Source organism: Sinohyriopsis cumingii, chromosome 10 (assembly GCF_028554795.1).
Source record: "Sinohyriopsis cumingii isolate HCF-2022 chromosome 10, ASM2855479v2, whole genome shotgun sequence".
In the NCBI taxonomy this organism is placed as follows: Eukaryota; Metazoa; Mollusca; class Bivalvia; order Unionida; family Unionidae; genus Sinohyriopsis; species Sinohyriopsis cumingii.
Genome location: NC_142970.1, coordinates 72,528,589 through 72,555,948, shown reverse-complemented (window position 1 = coordinate 72,555,948; position 27,360 = coordinate 72,528,589). Strand labels below are relative to the sequence as shown.

At 36.1% G+C, this 27,360-nt stretch overlaps 1 protein-coding gene across 1 annotated transcript in view; it reads right to left on the bottom strand.

Annotated features, from left to right (window-relative positions):
- The window catches only part of LOC149790379 (uncharacterized), a 202,385-nt gene that overhangs the window by 32,695 nt on the left and 142,330 nt on the right, over positions 1 to 27,360 (bottom strand). Inside the window, exons 30-38 of the mRNA XM_089972427.1 lie at positions 26,317 to 26,495; positions 22,218 to 22,361; positions 21,285 to 21,450; positions 15,652 to 15,793; positions 12,870 to 12,991; positions 11,173 to 11,312; positions 10,669 to 10,816; positions 7,077 to 7,280; positions 5,973 to 6,188 (exon numbers count right to left, since the gene is read on the bottom strand). Coding sequence (XP_089828553.1) covers positions 5,973 to 6,188; positions 7,077 to 7,280; positions 10,669 to 10,816; positions 11,173 to 11,312; positions 12,870 to 12,991; positions 15,652 to 15,793; positions 21,285 to 21,450; positions 22,218 to 22,361; positions 26,317 to 26,495 — 1,461 coding nt within the window. The remainder of the gene's footprint in view (positions 1 to 5,972; positions 6,189 to 7,076; positions 7,281 to 10,668; positions 10,817 to 11,172; positions 11,313 to 12,869; positions 12,992 to 15,651; positions 15,794 to 21,284; positions 21,451 to 22,217; positions 22,362 to 26,316; positions 26,496 to 27,360) is intronic.

Sequence of the window (27,360 nt, the reverse complement as noted above, 5' to 3'; positions counted from 1 at the left end):
TTAAGAGGTTTTACATTTCATGCCTAAGTGAAAACTAGGTCGGTTTGTCTCCATTGATGAGGGATCTGAGATAAAGCAATAGTAAAACAGGTTTCATGTCCTGATACAAAATTTTGGTCTGCTGACCTCGTGTATTTGAATGGTGTCCCTAAAATGAACCTTGGGAATTCCTAGGATACAAGTAAGTACAATGTTAAGCATATTTGACATGATTCATACAACCCTATAGATTTTGTTTAAGGATTTCCAAATTTTTCATTAGTATTTTTTCTTTTTGAAATTGGTGCAGATGTTGCCTGTGAGGGTTGCAATCAGGGTACTGTGCATGTTGATGAAATAGCAATGATCCAAAAATTAAAAGTGCAAAATGATAGCCGATGAGTTTAGAGATGTGATTTGGATTTTTAATGTAGCTTTAATAATTTTTCAGTCATATTGCTATGATGTCCACAATGTGGCAGTTTATAGTGATGTCTAGACCAGAGGCATCATGTTGCAGACAAGTAGCATGATGTCCCAGCCAGTCACTTTATCCTGACACCAGGCTGACCAGTCCTAACACTAACCTCTTAATGCTGAATGCCAAGCAAGGCAGCTGTTAGTACCATCTTTTATAAGCCTTTGGTATGACTCAGCCAGGGATCAAACCCATGACCTCCCATATCCGAGGCAGATGCTCTAACCACTAGGCCACTAGAGCAGTAATTTAGAGATGTGATTCTCTTGAGCTTTTTACATTCAGGTGCAACTTTCTCCACACAAAAAATATAAATAACTTCGTCACATGTCTTGCATATTACTTTATCCCACATAAATGCTTTCACCTAATTGTAAAGCCTCACCCAACTTGAGAGTGGGTCATGTTCCCATTTGTGTAAACACAGCACATTCGTGATTGAATCAGTCATCCATCTGCATTCTCCTCCATCTGATGACAATTTATCTTCCAAAAATTGTGTATATGTACCATTTTAATTATTTATTATTTTTGGAAAATATGCAAATGAATAAAATCCAGAATTTAAAAAGTGATTTATTTTATTCAGTTTTATTACCTTTTACTCCATCTGACAAATTCAATGAGTGTAGCAATTACTCACAAACCTTTTGATATATAAGATCTACTGTGTTCAAAATCAACAAAATTTCAAAGCAACCCCATCAAATTTGAAGATTTATCAAAGCAAGTTAATCAATTTCAAGAACTTTTCAAGGTTGTTCAAAAGAAAAATAGGCTGGAGGTCAACGCTGACTGCTAAATCTCCCTCCTGAATCTAACTGAAGACCAGTCATATGGTCTCCATTCTGAACTTGTTGCCTGAATATATTTGGTTGAGGGAGTATAGATCTATAACTGACCAGAGTTAACCATCAGCCATATAACCAGGAAAACCCTTGAGTAAAAACATGGTGAGCTTGCACTGTGACTAATCAATACTGCCCTTTTTATTCATGTGACAATTATCTGTTGCAGCATGTTAGCTTTGCAGGGATCTCTGGTGACATCTGCAGCAAATGGAACCCTTGACAGCAAGGGATGGTTGAGGAATATAACATCTAAGGCCATCTGAGACAATTTGCACTTAGATTCAAGGGCTTGTCATTCCATAGTAAAGTAGCTATGTTGGTCTATAATGGTTTTCAGGAAAGGGCAGCAAAAGCATAGCATCATTTTTTGTATGAAAGATGATGCTGGGATCAAAACCAGTCCGAAACTAGACCTTTTGTCACCTTGTCATCACTTGCTCTAGGGAAATGAGTCCATCTTGAAAAGTAATTTTCCTTTGTTTTGTGTGCCTTTGATGGGTCTTTCTTACTCTTGTCACACTTGGGAAATGAAGGCTGGGCTCTTGGATGCTGGACCTGTGCTCAGTTTGCCTTTTCAGAGACCTGCTTCTGATCTTCCCTATGCAGCCATGGAATGGGAGCTTAGAACACAAAGGGTGAGATATGACCGTGAATTTATGGTGATCTTTTATGGCAGCATAGATGGAAATAGGAATGCATATCTCTCTGTGCACTGAAGGTTAACAGGAGCAGCTACAGAACTGGAGTGTGATAGGTTGCCCTGTTGAGGATACAAACCCTGCAAGAGACTGCCTCTCAGTAGGTGGGGTCTCAAGGAGGGATCTAGGGATGTCCAGTTTCCTTCAGTAATGACATAAAGACCAGGTTAAGTATGGAGCCAACAATGCAGGCAAGTTGCAGTGTACATGTTTAGAAAAGAGTAGCTTCTAAAAGTTCCAGGTCTTCAGATTATCTTGCACTGAATGAAACTTTGGTGCTGAAAACAGGCATGCATGTTTTGTAGAAAGCCAGACTGAAGACACATGACCAGTTGAAACTTGAGTTTTATGGTTACCTTTTGAAGCAATATAGAATATCAGCAACTCAACCTAACTGCATTAACTGTTTTGGAGGCTTGTCTTTCTTTGTTGAAAGGCTGCTGGATGCAGAAACTCTGTAAAAAGCCATAGATGGAGCATAAAGAAGCAGAAAGAACTCTGAAGCCAGAAGCCATCAGACTACTTCAATGGAGGAATACTTAGCTTTCCTAGACATGATCAGATTGAGTAGAGAAGTGTAGGGCTTGTGTCTGAGTGTGCATCTAAAACTAAAATTGTGGCTTAATGAATAAACCACCTGCAATGTGGTGACAACTGAGGTCATGAAGTACGTATTCATGGACAATGAATAAAGATGTGTCCATCTGTGATAGGAAACAGTGATCTCCAAGTATTTACTCTGAGAATTGTCCAAGAACAGGAAACTGGTACTGGGTTGCAATAGTCTCTTCTCAGCACCAAAGATTTGCCTCATATCAATCTGATTAGAATCAAATCTACACGGTCCTATATGAAGATCTCACAGTGACTACATAGGGGTCATGTTCTGGTGACCTTTGAATTGGCCAATGGAAATGAAACTTTTGAAAATTTGAAAGTTGAATCTGATCTTTCAGTTCACATCAATGCTCTTCAGTCATACTTTCCAATCTTCCAAATGTGAAGATATAAGACTTCATAGGGTTGGTTGCTAAAATTAGCAGTTATAGCAGCAACATGGGTCACCAGAACATGAATGTTAAGCAGTCACTGTCAGATCGTCACATCGGACAGCGGTAATCAGATTTTTATCAGACTGGCCTTTCATGTGACATGAGGGACAGAAGCTTACTGACTCGGAAGACAAACCTAATGTTTTTAGTTGTTGTTGTTGTAGTAGTAGTAGGGTTTAACGCCATTTTTCAGCACACGATAGGCCATACATGGCGGCCAGTATTAATAGTGGAGGAAGAACCCGGGAAAACTCCGGAAAGAACCACCGACCCACGAGAAGCTACTGGCAAGCTTTCTCACATACCCACATTAAACGTTTTTAGTAAATTATGCTTTAATGAGAATATCACCAGATCACAGTAATATCAGAGATATAAGCTTCACTACATCATGAATCCAGCAATTCCAGAAATAAGAAAATATCATTTTTCAGGTCTATATAGAGAAAGGGAAGAAACTCTTACTGTTTACATCCCCACTAGTTGGCTTTTGTTGTTGTTGTTGTAGTGTTTAATGCCATTTTTCAGCACAAGATAGGCTATACATGGTGGCCAGTGTAACTGGTGGAGGAAGAACCCTGGATTCTGTTGGTCATCTGGGCTTCAGTGACTGGACTTGCCAGATATAATTCGCAAATCTCTGTGATGCTATATCTCAGAGACAAAAACTTGAGATGACTGACTGTGCATGCCAGCCAATGGCTATTAGTATATCTCAAGCTGAAGCTTTGCAATCAAATGCGAGACATGAAGGGATTTTTTTAATCTCATGAGCAGAAATTTCCATCAAGCATGTCCGGTCCTAATTTGGATCATGCTGAACATATTATCCACTTCAGCCATGAGGCTGATATAAACTGGAGGTAGTTAATGTTCCCTGAAAGGGCAAGCAGTTAAGTTCTACATGATGAGGCAAACACAGTCAAAAAGCAAATTGTCTTGTAAGAGAGCAACTTCAAAGATGTTCCGACTACAAGTTCAATCTCACAACCCATGAGAGATTCTATTTCAGAAACAGGGCAAGTGATTTTAAAGCCTATTCAGGTCAAAGTTGTCCAACAAGTCTGTCAGATCATGGTTGTGACCTATATTTGCTCAACCATGATGCCTGAATGTATTCAAAATCATGGTGTGATATCCCCTGATAGTAACATGAGCTAACGTTTTCTCCTCAAAGAGCCACAGGAAAAGAGAGCCACCTGTCAAGTTAAGGCCTTCAAGTGGACAATATTGCATACCTGCCAACTCGCACACCAGGAGATAAAAACTCCTGATTTGTTGGGGGTCCTTCCATGCCTACCTCCCAATTTCATAATATCTCCCAATTTTTTGCAGAGAACCCCCAATTATGCCAGTTGATTTTTCATTTCTCCTAAAAGTAATTCTACATAAATAGATATATCATATGCAATCCACAGAAGCCAAGTTCTATTTTATTACTTCTGAATATCATTGTTTCAAAATAATTCTTCAGTAAATAGAATGTTAAGTTTAAACATTATTGATGTAATTTTTTTTATATTTTTTATCCCAACAACAATACTAAGATGAGAAAATAAACCAAATAAAAATAGACCACAGCAATAAAAACTGTATGCAATTCATTTCAATCACAAGAATCATCACTATAAATGCTGTAGCATCTCTATTCCTGCAAAAGAAGCTTGCACCAGTAAAAAAACCTGGCATTACTTACTACACCATATATACAAACATTAATTACCATAATACAATTAAAAGGAGGAATTTTAAAAAAAATTCCATGCAGAATATGTGCCCTCAAAAACTAATTCAGAATACCTGCAAATATGTTATTTAATGAACAATGTTAAATGCCTTATGAATTGACAATAAGGAAATAAGGCAAGATATAAAATATTGGAAAACATGCTTTAAAAAATGCCACAACTAACCTCCCAATTTTAGGTTCCAATCTGACCCTATTATTTTATTCAATCTCCCTACTTAGCTTTTGAAACGTTGACCGCTATGATATTGTCATCTTTGCACCAGTCATTTGTTGGATTTATAAGCAAGTATATATATTACTGACTGTAGTGGAATAAAAGACAGTGTTACAACTACTTCCCCTTGCCTATTTTGACATTTGCTTTTATTGTATATCAGCTGCATCCCTTTGAACAATATGATGTCACTGTAGAATTTTTAATCTAATTGGGTTTTGCATTACGAGTTCAAATACTGTATCTTTATAATCATACTAAGGGCATGCACTATAATGCATTAAAGATTGTTCTTTCCATGTACACTACATGTAAAATTGTCAATTTTATACTAAAAAGGGATGAATTCTTCTGTTGCACTATACAGTACCCCCTGATTTACATTTAAATTGTGTTCCTGAGAAACCTTGCTATATCAAATTTGCATGACTTGAACTATCAATGACAAGCCAATCTTCAGCCCATTCATTAACAATAAGAGAATGGCAGTTCTTGCTTGAGAACCCATGCTGTACATCCAAATATATTGTGAATGATGCGCATCTCTGGGTATATGTTTTTGCTCAGTATTTAAATTAACTTGCAAGAAGCGGGTAAGTAGAATAGATATAAATCAGGAGTTTATATGTAAATGTTATGAACTAACTATCTGACTGAATCAATGCATACTATTTTCCAATGCTTCCGTGTGTTTCACAAAACATGTATGTTATAAACTGACTATACGACTACAATTTTTCAATGCTTCCGTGTGTTTCACTATACATTGTATGTTATAAACTGAATATACGACTATAATACATACTATTTTCCAATGCTTCCGTGTGTTTCATTACACATTGTGTGTTATAAACTGACTATACGACTATAATACACACTATTTTCCAATGCTTCCGTGTGTTTCACTATACATGTATGATATAAACTGACTATGTGACTACAATACATACTATTTTCCAATGCTTCTGGCAAGTCAAATGTCACTTGAGTTTTGATTCCATTATTCCTCCAAGGTGTGAGGGTGCAATTTCCACCACTATCAGGGTTGGTATCAATGTCAGTGGCACACACGTAATAACGGGCAATACCAGATCCTTTGTCTGTAAAGCCGTGCCAAGTAGCTGATATAATCCGACTGTTATTTTGAAATTCTAGATCATGTAGACCTGGTAAAAACAAAAAAGTGTCACATTTATTTGTTCTGTAATTAAACTAGCACATTACACATAAATCATGGCATTTGAAATTAGGAATAAAACAAGGTACAAGCAATATACAAAAGAATAGACCTTCTTCGTCAAGTAAGCATTCTATTTATATAAAGGTATCGACCTTCTTCTTCAAGTAAGAATTCTATTTAAACAAAAGTATATTTGTAAAAATGGGGAAGAAACATATTCTAGCATGCTCTTTCATAATATTTGAGACTGGAAATGATACGGTTCTGTAGTTACAATCAAGTACACAGTAAATGCCCAGATGTTCTGTTGTGTGAAGTGAATTATCATATACAACAATGTAAGAATACAAACATGGGTAAAGGACAAAAAGAACGTATACAAACATGGGTAAAGGACAAAAAGAACGTAAGAGGAATTATTACATATTTAGCTCACAGCTTCATATTAAAATGCATGGTATGGAATGAATAACTCATTTTTTCACTTATGGGGCATAGTCAAAAACTTATTCGTTGCTTTGGCACCCATAGAACCAATGAGTTTGTTGTCAGGAAACACTGCATCACAGCAGGTTTATCATCACACAGTGATGCCTACAAACACATCAAATTATACTGTGTACTCATGTGAGATTCATTTATAAAATAATAAAATCAAGATTCACTATAAACATATTCATATTCACTTTAATTTTATTCAGATTCAAAATATTCATATATAACTGCCTAAAAATCTGGAATATTCCACATAAACTTCTTGGCAGTTGAGGACATTTTTTACTTGCTCAGCAGACTTTTCAACTCATCCTAGGCTGGTAAACAAAAATTTGTTCCACCAAACAAGTTATTTTTCAGCCACTGAATATTAACTCACCATTCCCATCATACACCACTCCTGGGTTGGGAGGCTCTGTATCCAGCTGAAATCCATCCGAGGATTCTGTCCTGTGCCGTCCAGCGTAGCTGTATGCAATGACGTTGGAATAATATTTTGTGTACGGCTTCCAATTCATGAAACTGATGAAGTAGGTGGTTGCAGAGGGAGGAAGATTTTCATCAACATAATGAATGTCATGCCCTAAATGGAAGACAAAAACAGTCACTTAGAAATTTTCATGCCTGCTTTTCAATCCATGTGTAATGTTAAAAAAACATTTCAGAAAAATAAAATTCAACAAAAAGTAATGCCAAGCAAATAATATTTATTTGGTAGGGAAAGCCTCATTTCGGTGTTACAAGAAAACTTGGTTCTCTACCAGACCCTTGTTAGGCAGCAACTTTGAGAATCCATGCAAGAGTACCAGACCCTTGTTAGGCAGCAACCTTGAGGATACATGCAAGAGTACCAGACCCTTGTTAGGCAGCAACCTTGAGGATACATGCAAGAGTACCAGGTCCTTGTTAGGCAGCAACCTTGAGGATCCATGCAAGAGTACCAGGTCCTTGTTAGGCAGCAACCTTGAGGATACATGCACAAGTACCACACCCTTATTAGGCTGCAACCTTGAGGATCCATGAAAGAGTATCAGACCCTTGTTAGGCAGCAACCTTGAGGATACATGCAAGAGTACCAGACCCGTTAGGCATCAACCTTGAGGATCCATACAAGAGTACCAGACCCTTGTTAGGCAGAAACCTTGAGGATACATGCAAGAGTACCAGACCCTTGTTAGGCAGCATCCTTGAGGATCCATGCAAGAGTACCAGACCCTTGTTAGGCTGCAACCTTGAGGATCCATGCAAGAGTACTAGACCCTTGTTAGGCAGCAACCTTGAGGATCCATGCAAGAGTACCAGGCCCTTGTTAGGCAGCAACTTTGAGGATACATGCAAGAGTACCACACCCTTGTTAGGCAGCAACCTTGAGGATCCATGCAAGAGTACCACACCCTTGTTAGGCAGCAACCTTGAGGATCCATGCAAGAGTACCACACCCTTGTTAGGCTGCAACCTTGAGGATACATGCAAGAGTACCACACCCTTGTTAGGCAGCAACCTTGAGGATACATGCAAGAGTACCACACCCTTGTTAGGCAGCAACCTTGAGGATCCATGCAAGAGTACCACACCCTTGTTAGGCTGCAACCTTGAGATACATGCAAGAGTCCCAGACCCTTGTTAGGCTGCAACCTTGAGGATACATGCAAGGGTACCAGACCCTTGTTAGGCCTCATCCTTGAGGATCCATGCAAGAGTACCAGACCCTTGTTAGGCAGCAACCTTGAGGATATATGCAAGAGTACCAGACCCTTGTTAGGCTGCAACCTTGAGGATCCATGCAAGAGTACCAGACCCTGGTTAGGCTGCAACCTTGAGGATCCCTGCAAGAGTACCAGACCCTTGTTAGGCTGCAACCTTGAGGATACATGCAAAAGTACCAGACCCTTGTTAGGCAGCAACCTTGAGGATACATGCAAGAGTCTGCCTAATACAATGTCAGGAAACTTTGAATAAACAAAATCAAAAGTAAATAGATAGTAATCTATATAGCAGGTAGATTAAATAGAGACTGTATGGGTATCCAAGTGGAAACACACTTGCTTGGCACTTCTACAAAGTTCAGTTCCTAGCTTTGGAATGACAAAATATAAATATTTACCAATTTACAGCTGGTGCTCCACCTTAAATGACTAGCTGAAGACAGCATCTGAGTTTGTTGAAACTATTGTGCTTCTAAATCTTGCTGCACAATCACGGTCAAACCGTATCTGCCATAACACAATGTGTTACATAAAATCAATTTTTTTACTCCCAAACTCCTTGATATGGTCATATTTCCAAACACACAATCTTCAGTAATCTTAAAAAAAAAAACGAAAGAATAAAAAAGCACCCATCCACCTCAGTACATGTCCATAACATGTAGCATGTGCAAACAATAAACAGTCCCACTTAGAGCTAATGTAAAACTATCCTTATGGCAGTTTATATAGCAAATTGACATAGATGCAATTATAAAACAAAGTTGTCAAGAATAAACAACTACCATTTCACATATTACTTAACTGGCTGACAAAATAGATAGAGTGATGTGACAATTCCTTTGAAAACTGTTGTGGGGGAGCCCATTATGTGAATTTGCATAGGTAATGTTCACAAAGTGGAACAATCCAATTCCTTTTAAGTGTCTGGTAAATCAAACAGATGCATGTTGAAGAAATAAAGTTAATATACATCACTGCATTGAATGCGAATGTTTAAGCCACTGGTATTAATTAAAGGTCATTGGCATGTTTGTAAAAAGTGGCACTGTTGCCACTGGTATTAAAAATCATTGGCATGTTTGTGAAGAGTGACACTGTTGCCATTGGTATTAAAGATCACTGGCATGTTTGTGAAGAGTGGTACTGTTGCCATTGGTATTAAAGATCATTGGCATGTTTGTAAAGAGTGGCACTGTTGCCATTGGTATTAAAGATCATTGGCATGTTTGTCAAGAGTGGCACTGTTGCCATTGGTATTAAAGATCATTGGCATGTTTGTGAAGAGTGGCACTTTTGCATTTTAATTCAGATTTAATTCCATGCATATACACAGAACATGATTATTGCAGCTGTCAGAATACGTACATTCAAGTGTATATAATCTATTAAGGCAAAATCTTAGAACATATTTTTTTTGATTCAGGAAACTATAAGCTATCAGCAAAAGGAAGCAATACCCAGCAAAAGGAAGCAATACCTAGCAAAATGAAGCAATGCTCAGCAAAAGGATGCAATGCCCAGTAAAAGGAAGCAACACCCAGCAAAAGGAAGCAATGCCCAGCAAAACAAATTGTATAAAGTCACGGTTGATGGAATTTTACTTCATGAAGCACAGTAGCAAGGGTAAAGCATTTAAAATTCTTTGTGACATAAGTCATTATGGAGTGTACCATGTCTGTTGAAATAACAACACCACCTGTATATAACATCAGGACAAACTTGTTATTTGTTATCTTAATCTTGTTAAAATAACAACTTTTAACTGAACAATGATGTCAGTCATTAAATAGATGCACTTATAGATAATAATAGGCACAAGCTCATGTTTACATGTTTGATTTGTGTTGAAAAAGTATTAACATAAATATTGGAAAGAGGTATTTATTACTGCTACATTACCTGCAAGGCCCCCTTTATAAGTCGAAAAAGTTATCCCCATCCCCTTCCCCCAATGAAATGGCCAATCCCAAACATAATGGCCATTTCTGTATCTATCATGACAAAAATATCTTGAGGAAAACTGTATCAGATACAGTCCAGACCAAAATTTACTCAAAGAATCCAGTGGAGGAACTTTGGACAAAAGTACCATCCAGTCTCTAGTGAGTGCTGAGACGAACACTACTGACACATGCATTTCCTTCAAACCCACAATTAAGCTATTTCTCACCTAGCTTGTATATGGATGGAAATAAATTAAGATGCCTGCATCTCCTTGTTTATAACATAGCGTTAATAGTGTTTGAGTTTAATGAGGCTTACCTCCAGGGGAGGTGCTGACGTAGATCTTGAAGTAGCTGACTTTATCTGTTGTATACAAAAACTTGTTCTCCCATTCTGCATACAGTGTCGTCTTCTTCTTGATGAAATCAATGTCCTTTGTCTGATTCAGTGTTAATTTGTCTCTCACCTGTAAATTTGTCAATCTTTATATATAAGATTTGTTTAACTAATAGGTATAGAATGATTCTGTGTTAATTGGCTCTCACCTGTAAAAGTGTCAATTTAGGATCAGGTCTTTGTAGAGGTATACAGTATGATTCTATGCTGATTTGTCTCTCATTTGTAAAAAGTGTAAATTCAGGATCAGGCACTTGTATAGGTTTTCAGTATGATTCTATTTTGATTTGTTTCTCACCTGTAAATGTGTCAGTGTATACATCAGGCCTAGTCTTTTTAACTCTATAATATGATTCAGTGATAATTTGATTCTCACCTGTAAATGGCAAGGTGAATGTTACTATCAGGCAAGTTACAATTACTTACTGCTGCCCCTTGTATTGATGTTGTTTTTGGTGGTGCTGTGTCAATGATTACTCCAGGACTTTTAAATATGGCATAGACCCCATCAGCATACCAGGCCCTCACAAACACTGAAAACTTCATCCCATATGAAAGTTTTTTACCTGCAATCAAATCAAAAATACAGATTAAAGTGAACTTGTTCATTATGTTTCAAACAGTTAAATGGTTTTAGAAGCATGGCACTGGTAAAGTAGTCTTACATTTCAAAACAAGTGACCCAAGTGGATCTGCTGTTGCTCACATGGCTTATGAAACTAAACAGCTGACCATTTCACTAAGTAGGCTTATGTGTTATTGTAAGAATACAGGCTATGTAAACTATCTCCAAAACTTGATATCATCTTGATTTTCCTATCTGAATAAATCCCAATAATGAACTTGTCCAAGATAACCTTGTTAACATGAGTGGAACTTACTTCTATATAATACATGACATATGCAGGGCAATACTAAATGATGCATGACAGAATCAGGGCAATTCTATATGATACATGACACATGCTGGGAAATACTAAATGATGCATGACAGAATCAGGGCAATACTATAACCTCACTTTGCCTTACCATTAAACAAGCCAAAATATTGTAGGCAAAGAAGAAACACATAAATAAATAACGAAAGACAAAAAATTTCAGGACTCCTTGTTTAAAATTCATTTCATTGTTAAAAATCTCAAAGAAAAAGAGGTTCTCTCTCATAAATCTGGCATTCTTTCTTTACCATCAAGTAAGTTTTCCTTTAGCTTGTGCTAAATTTAAGAATAAGCACTCAGATTAATATTATCCAGACTTTGTTTTAAATTTAAGTTGAAATTCAATTCTGAAAGAATATCAAGCATATAAATTAACAAATGTGTTGAATCAATACATATGACTTAGATGCCAAGCAATATAATGTAACTGAAGAGGAAAGTCCTAATAGAAATCCATGTGGGTCTGATACCACTCACTTGACCTAATCCAAGTGGGCCTAATACCACTCACTTGACCTAATCCAAGTGGGCCTAATACCACTCGCTTGACCTAATCCAAGTGGGCCTAATACCACTCACTTGACCTTATCCAAGTGGGCCTAATACCACTCACTTGACCTATGCAGCATAACTTAACAGTTGACCATTTCACTAAGCAGAATCATCCCTACATAACATCTTTTAAGCTGAATATTAAGCAGAATCATCCCTACATAACATCTTTTATGTTGAATGTTATATCAACCATTTTTACCAAAGTCAGAAAAAATTCTATCCACAGATGAAGGCTTGATTAAATTTTCTCCACTGATAAAGGCTTAATTAATATACATTCAATCCACTGATAAAGGCTTAATTAATATACATTCAATCCACTGATAAAGGCTTTATATATATATATATATATACACACACACACATATATATATAGTCTCTTGCTCATAATTAAGCTTGTCCAAGTTATACATGATTTAAACCAATTTACAAGCTTTAAACAAACTGGATAAGAAATAGTCTGTAGATCAAGACAGGTAACACATCTGACCAATAACTTAACCTAACAGCCTAATGAGCCAGACATTTTACGATGATGCATGGATTTTCTATTCAAAATATTGATACCTATGTTGCACATTTTGCTTGATTTGACAAAATCATATTGAGGAAAAAAATTAGCATACTCACCCCTGGTTATGGAAAACACCACACTTGTCCGTTGACCAACATCGTGCCAAACACGATCAGATAATACATTGAAGATACCCTGGGGGTCACTTGCATATTCATAGCCAACGCTCCACTCATACCTGATGATTTTCAAAACATAAATAAAATAAAATAAGTGGAAAAGTTTTCTACTGATAAATAACCAAATGACTGAACTACTAAAGACATAATTTTTAAAATGTGGATCAAAATGAGTTGTCCTTCCTGTAAAAAATATTTGATGAAACTTAACTATGGCCAAAAAAAGCTACCACCAAACTTTACAAGACTTTAAGATAACTAGAGAATGCTGTCCTATCTAACTGCATCAAGACTTATGTACCAATATATTGCATGATGCACCTGCAGATCTTATCCTGTTTATTCAGCTTGTGATTTTAATAAAAACACTATAGTCTCTCAAAATAACACTGCACAGGGTATAACAGTACAGTCTCTCAAAATAACACTGCCCCGGGTATAACAGTACAGTCTCTCAAAATAACACTGCCCAGGGTATAACAGTACAGTCTCTCAAAATAACACTGCCCAGGGTATAACAGTACAGTCTCTCAAGATAACACTGTCCAGGGTGTAACAGTACAGTCTCTCAAAATGACACTGCCCAGGGTATAACAGTACAGCCTCTCAAAATAACACTGCCCAGGGTATAACAGTACAGTCTCTCAAGATAACACTGCCCAGGGTATAACAGTATAGCCAGGTTGTAATGGAGCACTTGATAGTGAGGGAATACTGAATATAGACACAGGTTGTAACGAGGTGCTTGAGAGTGAGGGAATACTGAATATAGTGTTATAGTGTGTTGCTTGATGGTGAGGGAATGCGAAAGAAAGATACAGGTTGTGATGAGGTGTTTTATAGGGAGGGAATAATGCAGTGTTATAGTGAGGTGATTTATAGTGATGGAGTACTGTATGTTAATATGGGTTGAACACACTAGCAACTTTCAGTCGGCAGTGTTTGCTGCAGACCAGGGCATACATCATTTGTTCAACTTAATTTCAAACTTGTGATTTGATGCAAAAGCAAAGAATTTGTCAGTGCCAATTTATAGGTCAGTACAATACAGACATACATGGACTTACCAGAAGGCTTATCTACATTTGCTGTACACAGTTGTATAGACTATGCTATAGACTTAATGGAATTACTATTTTGTCTTACCTATGTTTGCTGTACACAGCTGTATAGACCACACTATAGACATATTGACTAACCAAATCAGCTGTATAGACTACACTATAGACATATATGGACTTACCAAATATGTTTGCTGTACACAGCTGTATAGACCACACTACAGACATATATAGACTAACCAAATCAGCTGTATAGACTACACTATAGGCATATATGGACTTACCAAATAGGCTTATCTACATTTGCTGTACACAGCTGTATAGACCACACTACAGACATAGATGCACTTACCAAATAGGCTGTATAGACTACACTATAGACACATATGGACTTACCAAATAGGCTGACTGTATAGACTACACTATAGACACATATGGACTTACCAAATAGGCTGTATAGACTACATTATAGACACATATGGACTTACCAAATAGGCTGTATAGACTACACTATAGACATATATGCACTCACCAAATAGGCTGTATAGACTACACTACAGACATATATGCACTTACCAAATAGGCTGTATAGACTACACTATAGACACATATGGACTTACCAAATAGGCTGTATAGACTACATTAGACATGTATGGACTTATCAAATAGGCTGTATAGACTACACTATAGACACATATGCACTTACCAAATAAGCTGTATAGACTACAATATAGACACATATGGACTTACCAAATAGGCTGTATAGACTACACTATAGACACATATGGACTTACCAAATAGGCTGTATAGACTACATTACAGACATGTATGGACTTATCAAATAGGCTGTATAGACTACACTATAGACACATATGCACTTACCAAATAGGCTGTATAGACTACACTATAGACACATATGCACTTACCAAATAGGCTGTGTGATGTGATGTGATTTTGATTTTTAACATAGCTTTAACAATTTTTCAGTCATATCGCTATGATATCTGCAATGTGGCAGTTTATAGTGATGTCTAGCACTGGGGCATCATGCCGCAGACATGTAGCATGATGTCCCACCCAGTCACATTATCCTGACACCGGGCCGACCAGTCCTAACACTAACCTCTTAATGCTGAGCGCCAAGCGAGGCAGCTGTTAGTACCATTTTTGTAAGTCTTTGGTATGACTCAGCTGGAGATCAAACCCACGACCTCCCGCATCTGAGGCAGATGCTCTAACCACTAGGCCACCGGAGCGGTCTTACCAAATAGACTGTATAGATTACACTATAGACACATATGCACTTACCAAATAGGCTGTAAAGATTACACTATAGACACATATGCACTTACCAAATAGGGTGTATAGACTACACTACAGACACATATGGACTTATCAAATAGGCTGTATATACTACACTATAGACACATATGGATTTACCAAATAGGCTGTATAAACTACACTACAGACACATATGCACTTACCAAATAGGCTGTATAGACTACACTATAGACACATATGCACTTACCAAATAGGCTGTATAGACTACACTACAGACACATATGGACTTACCAAATAGGCTGTATAGACTACGCTATCGACACGTGCACTTACCAAATAGGCTGTATAGACTACACTACAGACACATATGGACTTACCAAATAGGGTTATCTACATTTGCTCTATTCAGCCTCCATTTGGCTGCCAGGACAGTATCCGTAGCAACATAGGTCACATTCTCTTCATTATCTTCAAATCGAAGGTTTCTCACATCCATCACTTTAATTTCTGTCTTCTTCACTGATATGGAACAAATCATTACAGATTAAAATATGTATCATTATTTAAATTTATTTCTATACATGTGACAGAACTGAGAAGTAAACTATGACCAGAGACTGATAATAAACAAATCATTGCAGATTAAAGTATAACAACTAAGACTAACAGATACCATATGAAGAGTACTTTGAATGTCACATTACATGTCTGCCCCACGTTTAACTTTATGTAAATAACTTATATTTTTGCACAGAAACCATACCTCTTCTTTAAGTCAGGATGACCTTGACATTTTGACCCCAAATCAACAGGATTTTTTCTTACCCTATTTGCATGCAATTAAATCTACAAGGTCAGGTTTGTGATGTAAAAATTGATGTGCCTAGACCATTCCTTTTCTGTTAGTTAATATGACCTTTTAAACCCAAAATAAACAGTCTTTTTCCTTACCCCAAGTGAAAGTCATTTACAAAGTCTGGTTGAGATTATGTCATGTTGAACTAATGTTATAGTGCAGTTACTTTCAGAGTGACCTTGCCTTCAGGCCTTTTGACTCCAATGTGATTTGCTCTTAAACCAACTGCAAACCATCCACAAAGCTTAGTTGTTGTTGTTGTTGTTGTAGGGTTTAACGCCATTTTTCAGCACAAGATAGGCTATACATGGTGGCCAGTATTAATGGTGGAGGAAGAACCTGGAAAACCCCCGGAAAGAACCAGCGACCCACGAGAAGCTACTGGCAAGCTATCTCACATAACCACATTAGTCGAATCCAAGACTTGAACCGACACAGACAGAGGTGAGATGGCAGTGATCTGTAACGGTGAGCGCTTTAGGCCACTCGGGGCCCACAAAGCTTAGTAAAGGCAGATGATGGTTCACATCATGTACTGTATATATTGTAAATAACAGATAGAAGGCCTCCAAGTAGATTAGTTCTGTAATTAATTAAGTTACCTTCTCTAAATAAAGTCATTATTATTATTATTATTATTATTAGTAACTCCCATATCTCTTGCCTTGGATGTCATATAATTACAAAATATGTTAAAAAAAATCAAGCAAACTTAATATCACCTTGGTTAATAAAGTCCTGTTTAATTCATATTCATTATTAATCTGAAACCTTCTGAAATGTATGAAAAACTTCTGAAACTTCTGTAAAATACTATATTGATCAAATTTTAGTGAAATCTCACAAAAGGTTTAGTCAAATATTTGTGAAATCTCACCAGACTTTTCAGTGGAATGAAAAAGACTCAAGTGATGCCATCATGGATTAGGTTTTGTATGTGAGAAAGAAAATGAGGACAAAAAAAAATCCTAAATCTTATTTGATAATGTCTGTCAAAATAAAATTTATGATCCATTTTAAAAATTATCGTGAATATTTATCATTAATTCCCAATAATGTCTAAGAATCATTAGGCAGTTTAACTGAAATCTGAAGCAGATTTTTTTAATGGTTTAGACAGAAAGCACTTAAAAAAAAAAACTGTCTGAAATCCACCTTAAGTATGCCTGGAAAATTTCATATGGGATGAACTATTACCAAATTCGCCAATGTGGGTATGTGAGAAAGCTTGCCAGTAGCTTCTTGTGGGTCGGTGGTTCTTTCTGGAGTTTTCCCAGGTTCTTCCTCCACCATCAATACTGGCCGCCATGTGTAGTCTATCTTGTACTGAAAAATGGCATTAAACCATACAACAACAACAACAACAACAATTACCAAATTCCATATGAACTATTTACAAATTCTATATGGACCATTTACAAATTCCATATGGTATATTTGCCAATTCCATATGGAGTATTGCCAAATTCCATATGGATTATTCAAAAATTTCATATGGATTAATTGCCAAATTCCATATGGAATTTTAATTTTATTCCATAAGGACAACCTACAGATCTCATGGACAAATTAGCATATTCCATGAGATTTTCCATACAGAGTATGTACAGAATCCATAACATTTCCATATGGATACACTGAAATCCAGAAGAGTGCTTCAACAATAGAATAAAAATGACCATATGGATATTTCTGTAAAATTACGTATTGATTCCATATCCAATCCATGTGGAAAATTTTGTATGGGAACATTTATCACTGAAAAGTGTGAGACTAGTAGATTTCCATATATTCATTATTATACTTCATTCAGCTGCGAGTCAAAAAGGGCTATAACTCTCATATTATAATTTAATTGGTTAAATGTAGTTGAAGTAATACACAGTGCATCCTTCTCTGGCTCCTTGCTGGGCCCCTCTTTGTCTTCTATGGTTCTCTGTCCAGACATGATGTCATTGCAGCCAATATATGTTAATAAGCTAGTAACTAAATTTCAATACATTGTCATGTTGAACCAATCAGATGACTGAATTAAAGCATGTGACCAAACATTGTGTCAGGTAGGCATCATTCATATAACTGATACACCTGTAGAGATGCATCCCTTTCAGAACTGATGCTGCATTTAATTTTTAACATTATTTGCAGAAAGAACCACCCGCCTCCCCTCCTTCCACTTTGTTGTTTATTTGGGACATTTCTTGCATAACTTACCATTCCAGCTCTGTTCTAGGGACCCTTTGTCAAATAGGCCAATGTTATTTGCATGGCTGTCCTCAGGATCAGACTCATCAAGTTTTGGTTATTAGTGTCCCTATATACCTCGCATCAGCCCCTTGCGGCTCCACATGCAGGTGTCGGACATTCTTCACAACCCTACAAACTCCCCAAGTCTCCCTTCCTGAGGTACTGCCACTGCCAAGTTTCATGCATTTACAGCTTTGCTTCTGACCCTCTATTTGTGTCAGTACTTAAATGTACTCAACTATGGTGCCCATGTATACTTTATACCCGCTTCCTATGGTGTATGCATGGAGTAATCGGCTGATGTTTGTTATTATAGCAATCCTCAGGATCAGACTTATTGAGTTTCGGTTATCAGTGTCCCTTTATACCTTGGATCAGCCCTTTGCAGCTCCATATACAGGTGTTGGACACTCGTCACAACCCTACAAACTCCTCAGAGTCTCTCTTCCTGAGGTTTCCCACATAAATAATTCAGAGCTCAGCTGGTGCAGTGTGCTGTGACAGGATTGGCCCCCATTATGCCAAAGATTATTTATATTTACAATAAAGTTTATACTGTACCTATGCATTGTTGGTTATTTAAAATAACAATTATTGGAGCAAAAGTATTTCTTTGGCTGCTGATGTCCATAATGCTTACCAAATTGCAATCCATCAAAAACTGAGGAACTAGCTTTACTATATGACAATCCATCAAAAACTGAGGAACTAGCTTTACTATATGACAATCCATCAAAAACTGAGGAACTAGCTTTACTATATGACAATCCATCAAAAACTGAGGAACTTGATGTAATATATTGCAATCAATCAAAAACTGAGGAACTAGCTTTACTATATGACAATCAATCAAAAACTGAGGAACTAGCTTTACTATATGACAATCCATCAAAAACTGAGGAAATTGATGTAATATATTGCAATCAATCAAAAACTGATGAACTGGTCGTACTAATTGACAATCCATCGAAAACTGAGGAACTAGTACTACATGACAATCAATCAAATAGTGTGGGACTAGTTGTACTATATGGCAATCCATCAAAAACTGTGGGATTAGTTGTACTATATGGTAATCTATCAAAAATAGAGGGACTAGTACTAAATGGCAATCCATCAAAAACTGTGGGACTAGTTGTACTATATGGCAATCCATCAAAAACTGGAACTAGTTGTATTACATGACAATCCATCAAACACTGTGTGACTAGATGCATTACATTGTGATCCATTGAAAACAGAGGGACTAGTTATACTACATTGCAATCCATAAAAAAACTGTAATTAGTTGCAACTAGTTATACTACTTGGTAATCCATTAAAAAAGACTGGGACTAGTTATACTACATGGCAATCCATCAAAAAACTGGGACTAGTTATATAACATGGTAATCCATCAAAAGATGAGGAAGTAGTGTTTCTTGCTAATGAGTTACTTAGGATGGCAGAACAACAGACAGTAAAAAATCTAAGATGGCAAAAGGATGGACAGAGAGAAGAAATCTAGGATGGCAAAAGATGGACAGACAGAAGAAATCTAGGATGGCAAAAGAATGGACAGACAAAAGAAATCTAGGATGGCAAAAGAATGGACAGACAGAAGAAATCTAGGATGGCAAAAGGATGGACAGATCATAAGAAATCTAGGATGGCAAAAGAATGAACAGACAGAAGAAATCTAGGATGGCAAAAGAATGGACAGACAGAAGAAATCTAGGATGGCAAAAAGATGGACTGACAGTAAGAAATCTAGGATGGCAAAAGGATGGACAGACAAGAAATCTAGGATGGCAAAAGGATGGAGAGACAGAAGAAATCTAGGATGGCAAAAGGATGGACAGACAGAAGAAATCTAGGATGGCAAAAAGAATGGACAGATCATAATAAATCAAGGATGGCAAAAGGATGGACAGACAGTAAGAAATCTAGGATGGCACAAGGATGGACAGACAGTAAGAAATCTAGGATGGCAAAAAGATGGACAGACAGAAGAAATCTAGGACGGCAAAAAGATGGACTGACAGTAAGAAATCTAGGATGGCAAAAGGATGGACAGACAGTAAGAAATCTAGGATGGCAAAAGGATGGACAGACAGAAGAAATCTAGGATGGCAAAAGATGAACTGACAGTAAGAAATCTAGGATGGCAAAAGGATGGACAGACAGAAGAAATCTAGGATGGCAAAAGGATGGACAGACAGAAGAAATCTAGGATGGCAAAAGGATGGACAGACAGAAGAAATCTAGGATGGCAAAAGAATGGACAGATCATAATAAATCTAGGATGGCAAAAGGATGGACAGACAGTAAGAAATCTAGGATGGCAAAAAGATGGACAGACAGTAAGAAATCTAGGATGGCAAAAGGATCGACAGACAGAAGAAATCTTGGATGGCAAAAGGATGGACAGACAGAAGAAATCTAGGATGGCAAAAGGATGGACAGACAGAAGAAATCTAGGATGGCAAAAAGATGGACAGTAAGAAATCTAGGATGGCAAAAGGATGGACAGACAGTAAGAAATCTAAGATGGCAAAAGGATGGACAGACAGAAGAAATCTAGGATGGCAAACAGAAGAAATCTAGGACGGCAAAAGAATGGACAGACAGAAGAAATCTAGGATGGCAAAAGAATGGACAGATCATAATAACTCTAGGATGGCAAAAGTATGGACAGACAGTAAGAAATCTTGGATGGAAAAAAGATGGACAGACAGTAAGAAATCTAGGATGGCAAAAGGATGGAGAGAATTAAGAAATCTAGGATGACAAAAGAATGGTCAGACAGTAAGAATTGAAGATCTTGATTACATTGTACAAATACAAAAGTCCACTCTTGGTGACAGACAGTAAACTGTAACTCAAACCAAGAATTAGTAACAATGCTTTCAAAGAGAGATAACCTACATGCTGACTTATCAGTGCAGGGTCGAGGGTTACTACAAACTTCATCCTCCGGTGCACAAACACAATGGCCAACACAAGAGATAGATGAACATCTCCGTACAAGTTCCATAACCCCACCAAACACAAGGCGGAAGGCTTGATGAAGAACGGGGCTGGACATTCCCACCTATTGAAGAATAAAAATAAATAATATAAAGAAATCTGAGAAATAATAAAATGCATTCGATTAATTTTAATCAGTCACCAGTTCCATCTACTTCTGTTTGTCCAAGTACCAAACACTTCAGGTCCTGAATACTTTTCTTTTCAATAAATGATTTCAAATAAAACTAGTTTACTGCTTTTTGAAAAGCTTTAAATCATTTCAAAATATCTAGTTTTAATCCTATAATGTTATTTTGGTGATAGTCATATGTATAAACCAATGATATAATTTAACCAATGAAATGTATTCCTATAAACCGATCATATTATTTAACCAATGAAATGTATTCATATAAACCAATCATATTTGTGGGTTTGAGTCTCGGATTCAGCCAATGTAGATATTTGAGAAAGCATGCCAGTAGCTTCTCGTGGGTCGGTGGTTCTTTCCGGGGCTTTCCCGGGTTCTTCCTCCACCATTAATACTGGCCGCCATGTATAGCCCATCATGTGCTGAAAAATCGGTGTTAAACCCCACAACAACAACCAATCATATTTTTTAACCAATGAAATGTATTCATATAAACCAATCTGGGTTCAAATTACATCATAAAATTTACATTTTGACTAAAATTGGCACTTTACAATACACAAAAATTGAGCTAATTAAAAATTTGGTTTAGTATATACAGGCCTCAGTAGATGTAATAATATGATTTGAATGTTCTGATGCAACAAAAAAAGTCATAAAAATTATGAATGAACATAATGCTATATCAATTGACCAACCTTATTCACAGCCCAAACTGCTATGTAGATCAGTTCATGTGACACAACTGGTGTAATTTCAAAGGAAAATGTCTGGACAGCACCCTCGGACTTGACAATGGATGTACTGCTGACATGATACAGTGTGGTTGCTTCTCCTGGAACCTAGAAATTAACCCAGATTAAAATTTCAATTCTTTTCACAAAACTGTACCAAAAAGGTTTTTAGAACTCTTCTCAGTAAGTAATAACAAGTATCCTGTGCTACATGAAGCTGTCTTTCCTTTCGAACAGCAAGCACTGCAATCAACGCAATGCAGGCTCTAAAAATCATTCTCTAAGTTGGAAAGTCTGGGACTTCAGTCAGGAAATTAAAATAAAGCCTGTCTCAAATGTACATAATTACCAATAATAATAATAATAATATCAAAATACATAATACCTTCTACAAATCTGTTTCAGTTATACTATATATAATTGTTTCAAAGATCATTTAATGTAAAAAAGATGAAATCACATGTTTGGTTGTGACGTGTGTGTTAACTTAAAAATCATTTCAATAATTTTAAGAATGTTTGCACTGCCATAAATATTTGCATGTTAATTGTGTCAGAATATATTGGATTGATGAATCATATCTTAATTGTAAGTCAGGTCAGCAATGTGAAAAAAACAAAATGTCTCAGAGTTGTATAATTTTTACATTCGAAAATAGTGTTCAGCTGTTTCTGCTTGTCCACATGTGCAGCAAATATTGTTAGAAACATGATTTAGATATAAATCATTATTTAAGCTACTATATTTGGTTTTCAATTATGTATGCTGAACTTGATCCACCCAATCACCAACAAAATAATAGGTAGAATTTTACGTTTGTCCTTATTCAGGTAAATTTTAAAATTATGAATGGATGGATTACTTATTCATTTTAATTAACAAATTATGATGCACAGCTTGCCATGCAGCAGTACAGGACAATATAATGACTAAGTGCTTATGCTGGAATTCTTCTTAATTTTGTAACTCAGGATACTTGATTTTATCTATAATTTAGGTAATTTTCATTCATGATTGTACATTGCAGTGATTATCTATAGTTGGATTTGGTGTATGGCATAGAGTCTATTGTAAGATGTTAAGAATGTAAAATTAAGTAGGATCTATAAATAGATGTATACATATGTGTTCACAGTTACTAATAACAGAATTATCAGTAAATATGTTTATCAGTTTGGGGCTTTTTTCCCATTGGAAAGATTATTCAGATGGTAGCAGTAAACTACATTGAAAGAAAATCATCTTAAGTTTAATAAAAACCGTAATCTGGAAAGCTAAACATGAGTAAACACTTTACTTGTGTCAAAGACAACAGTGTTAACTTCCTTTCCTGGGTCTACAACCAAACAAATTGTATTATAAATATCTAATAATGTTTTGTTGTAGAGTCACCAATTGTAAAGCCTAATTGATTAGGTGAAATCAAATTATGTTGAACCATATAATTATGCCAATAATTTGTAGATACACTTTTCCAAATCATGGACAAAACATAAAGGAGTGATATTGAGCAATAGTTTGAAACGTTTTGTTGTACATACTTTTTAATATAATGGGACCACATCTGCTGTTTCCAAGAATCTGGAAATCTTGAGCTAGTAAGAGAAATGTTATAAATCTGACACAGTGGATACTTAATTAAATATGCAATTATTTTAAGTAACCTGGGATGCAGTAAGTCTGGACCATACAGTGACTTTGGATTGATTTAAACCCATAATAACGCTTTTACATTGTCTTTACTGATGTTGATACAAGAGATAGTGGGTTGCGGCAATTTATGTACATCTAGTTCAGCAAGTTGTCATTGTGTTATATTATCAATTTTTGTATTCTAGACTGTATGCAAAAGAAACAATTAAATATTTTAGCTTCCTGTCCATTATCTGTAAATTAGCCCCATTTATAATCAATGAATCAAAAAATTTCTTCTTGGAATTTCTCTGGATCTCTTTAACAAGTTTTTGCCACCCCTTAAACTTAACTTAACAATTTAATTTGTCAGCCAAGCACTCATTGGGGGAATATTTAGATTAATGTATTTAATTTATAAATTTTATTTCTTTTTTGATGATATAACAACAAGTGTGTTGTTCTGCATGTGTTTTGATCTATTGTAATGTTGCTTTTCTTGTCTAATGAGATTTTTAATTTCATTGTTTATCCAGGGTAGGTCACATGGTATGGTTTAGTTATTCTCCTTGACAGACATCATGATATGAATGTGTAAATGAGTGTGAATGAAAGTGTGCAATGTTTTGAAGATATTATGGATAAGTGTCTGAAAAATATAAAAGTCACTCAGGCATAAAACATCAGGTAAGAGTCATGTTTTTTTGGTATGGCTAAATAACTTTCCCAGTGATGTATGTATGCACATACCAATTTAATGTGTAAATGAAATAGGGCCCAATATATTGACAGTGTGACCAATGAATAGCTAAAAATATATTTCACTCTAATGTAAAAATAACTTTTGGTCTTGTTAAGCTACCATCAATGAAATGCAAGCACATACTAGTTTTCATGTCTGGATGCAGAAGGGTCTAACATACCGAATAAAAATGGCTGAAATGACAATGAGGTCACAGTAACCAAGTTTTTGAATGAGTGAGTTAATCTTCTTACAATGCATCAACAAACCAATGTTTATGTCTGTAGAAAAAATAAACACAAAAATTATGAACATGACAAATCAAAGGCTGAAAACAAAATTTTCTCGAATTGAAAATTAGGCAATAGTGGCCTACTTTGTTACTCTCACTGAGATGCATCAACATACCAATCTGGATGACATCAGGTGAAATAGGATTCAGTATACTATGGGTGCAGAAAAAAAGGTTGAAAAAAAGTCACTCAAGAGTTAAAATAAGGCTGCATAGACCAAGTTTTGGTACGGGCAATTTACTACAGACAAATACCAATTTTCATGAATGAAGGTGAACTGGAGTCCAGAGTATTGAGGGTGGGTCAAATAAATAGCTGAAAATATATTTCACAAAAATATAAAAGAAAGGTTACCCTGATGCCCTTTATCAGTGAATTTATTGCTAAACAATATACATGTATAATGAACTCATTCAGAAAACACACTGATTAGTAAATTTCAATAGCTGAAATGAGACTGAAGCAGATCATTAATTTTAGTTCACTTTTTTAATCTTCATCAAGTAGGTCACCCTATGGCTACTTAATTATTAAAGGAACTTTGTGTGCTGAAAGAGTCCTAATAAGTGTTGAAAGAGAGCAGTAAGTTTCATTTAAGTTTCACTTAAACCACTGAATGCTTGAGGTATCACTGTTACTGATGGGCACTTAAACAATGATTGATGTATCACTGTTACTGCTGGGCATATAAACCATTGAATGGTTGATGTATCACTGTTACTGTGGAGCACTTAAACCATTGAATGGTTGATGTATCACTGTTACTGTGGAGCACTTAAACCATTGAATGCTTGATGTATCACTGTTACTGCTAGGCACTTAAACCACTGAATACTTGATGTATAACTGTTACTGCTAGGCACTTAAATCACTGAATATTTGCTGTATCACTGTTACTGCTAGGCACTTAAATCACTGAATATTTGCTGTATCACTGTTACTGCTAGGCACTTAAACCACTTAATGGTTAATGTATCACTGTTACTGCTGGGCACTTAAACCACCTAATGATTGATGTATCACTGTTACTGCTGGGCACTTGAACAACTTAATGCTTGATGTATTAATGTTACTGCTGGGCACTTACGCCACTTAATGATTGACACTGTTGGGCACTTAAACCACTAAATGATTGATGTATCACTATTACTGCGGGGCACTTAAACAACTTAAAGATTGATGCATCACTTATACCGCTGGGTACATAAACCAACTAATGACTGATGTATCATTGTTACTGATGGACACATAAACCACTTAATGAATAATGTGTCACTGTTGCTGATGGGCATTTAGACAACTTAATGATTCATGTATCACTGTTACTGCTGGGCACATAAATCACTGAATGCTTGATGTATCACTGTTACTGCTGGGCACTGATTTTTATGAATACCTGATTTAAGTCTCGTCCCATGTATGTGCTTCCCACAGTGACATTGTAATAATCTATCCCTGAGTGAACATCAGCAAAGCCAAGCCATGCAAGGTTCAACGTAAATACCCCCCATGTCATCCAGCCAGGACTCTGTCTTCTTTGGTCAGCAGCATGGTCAGTCTTTATAGCAAACATTCCTAGAATGGAGAAAACATAACTTTTTATGATAAGTGTCATTACTCAAGAGAGTCATTATTTACATAAAATATATTCTAAACATTTATTTTGTCAAAGGGATTATCCTTTGAGATTAATAAAACTAAAACAAGCAAATACAATTGAAATTGTACTCTTTCATAGTTAGGTCACATAAGTTTACCATAATGAAATCTACAATCTCTTAAGACTCCTGTAAAGTTACTGGGCAAACATTTATATTATTGTATCAGCACCTTTATTTCATTTTTATATGTATGAAATTTTTCAAATACAAAACTTCCCACAGATGTTTTATGTATCAATTATTTATATTCACATAATATATTGACAGTCTCTTTGAGGTCAGTGTCAAGGTCAGTTGTGCATTTACTGAAACTGACATAATAATGTGAATGTACTATTTAAAGCAAACTTGAAAAGTTAATTAATGATCAATTATTTATACTTTTAGTTATCAGTCAAATTTTAATCTAAATATTTGTATATATACAGGATTTGCAAATTTTCAAGTCCTAACCTAACCTAAACACCAGCAGTTATTGAGCTCCAAATGTGTAAAGATTGCCAACTCTGGCGATTTAGTTTGTTAAATAAAAAATGTTTTTGATCCATGGCACTGATTTCAAATTGACTAGGTGATATTAGGATCTCTTTGACATATGTTTTTGGAAGTAAAAGACACTTTCTCTGAGGATTAGCCACTTGAAAATATACAAGCAAAGTTGTCTTTGATTGTTTACATAATTATTGCAGGAGAACAATACATACTGTTTGGAAAGTAATTAAATGTAGCAAAATAAGTGTTCTCAAATCATTCTTTTTAGTTGGCTTGTCAGAGATAGT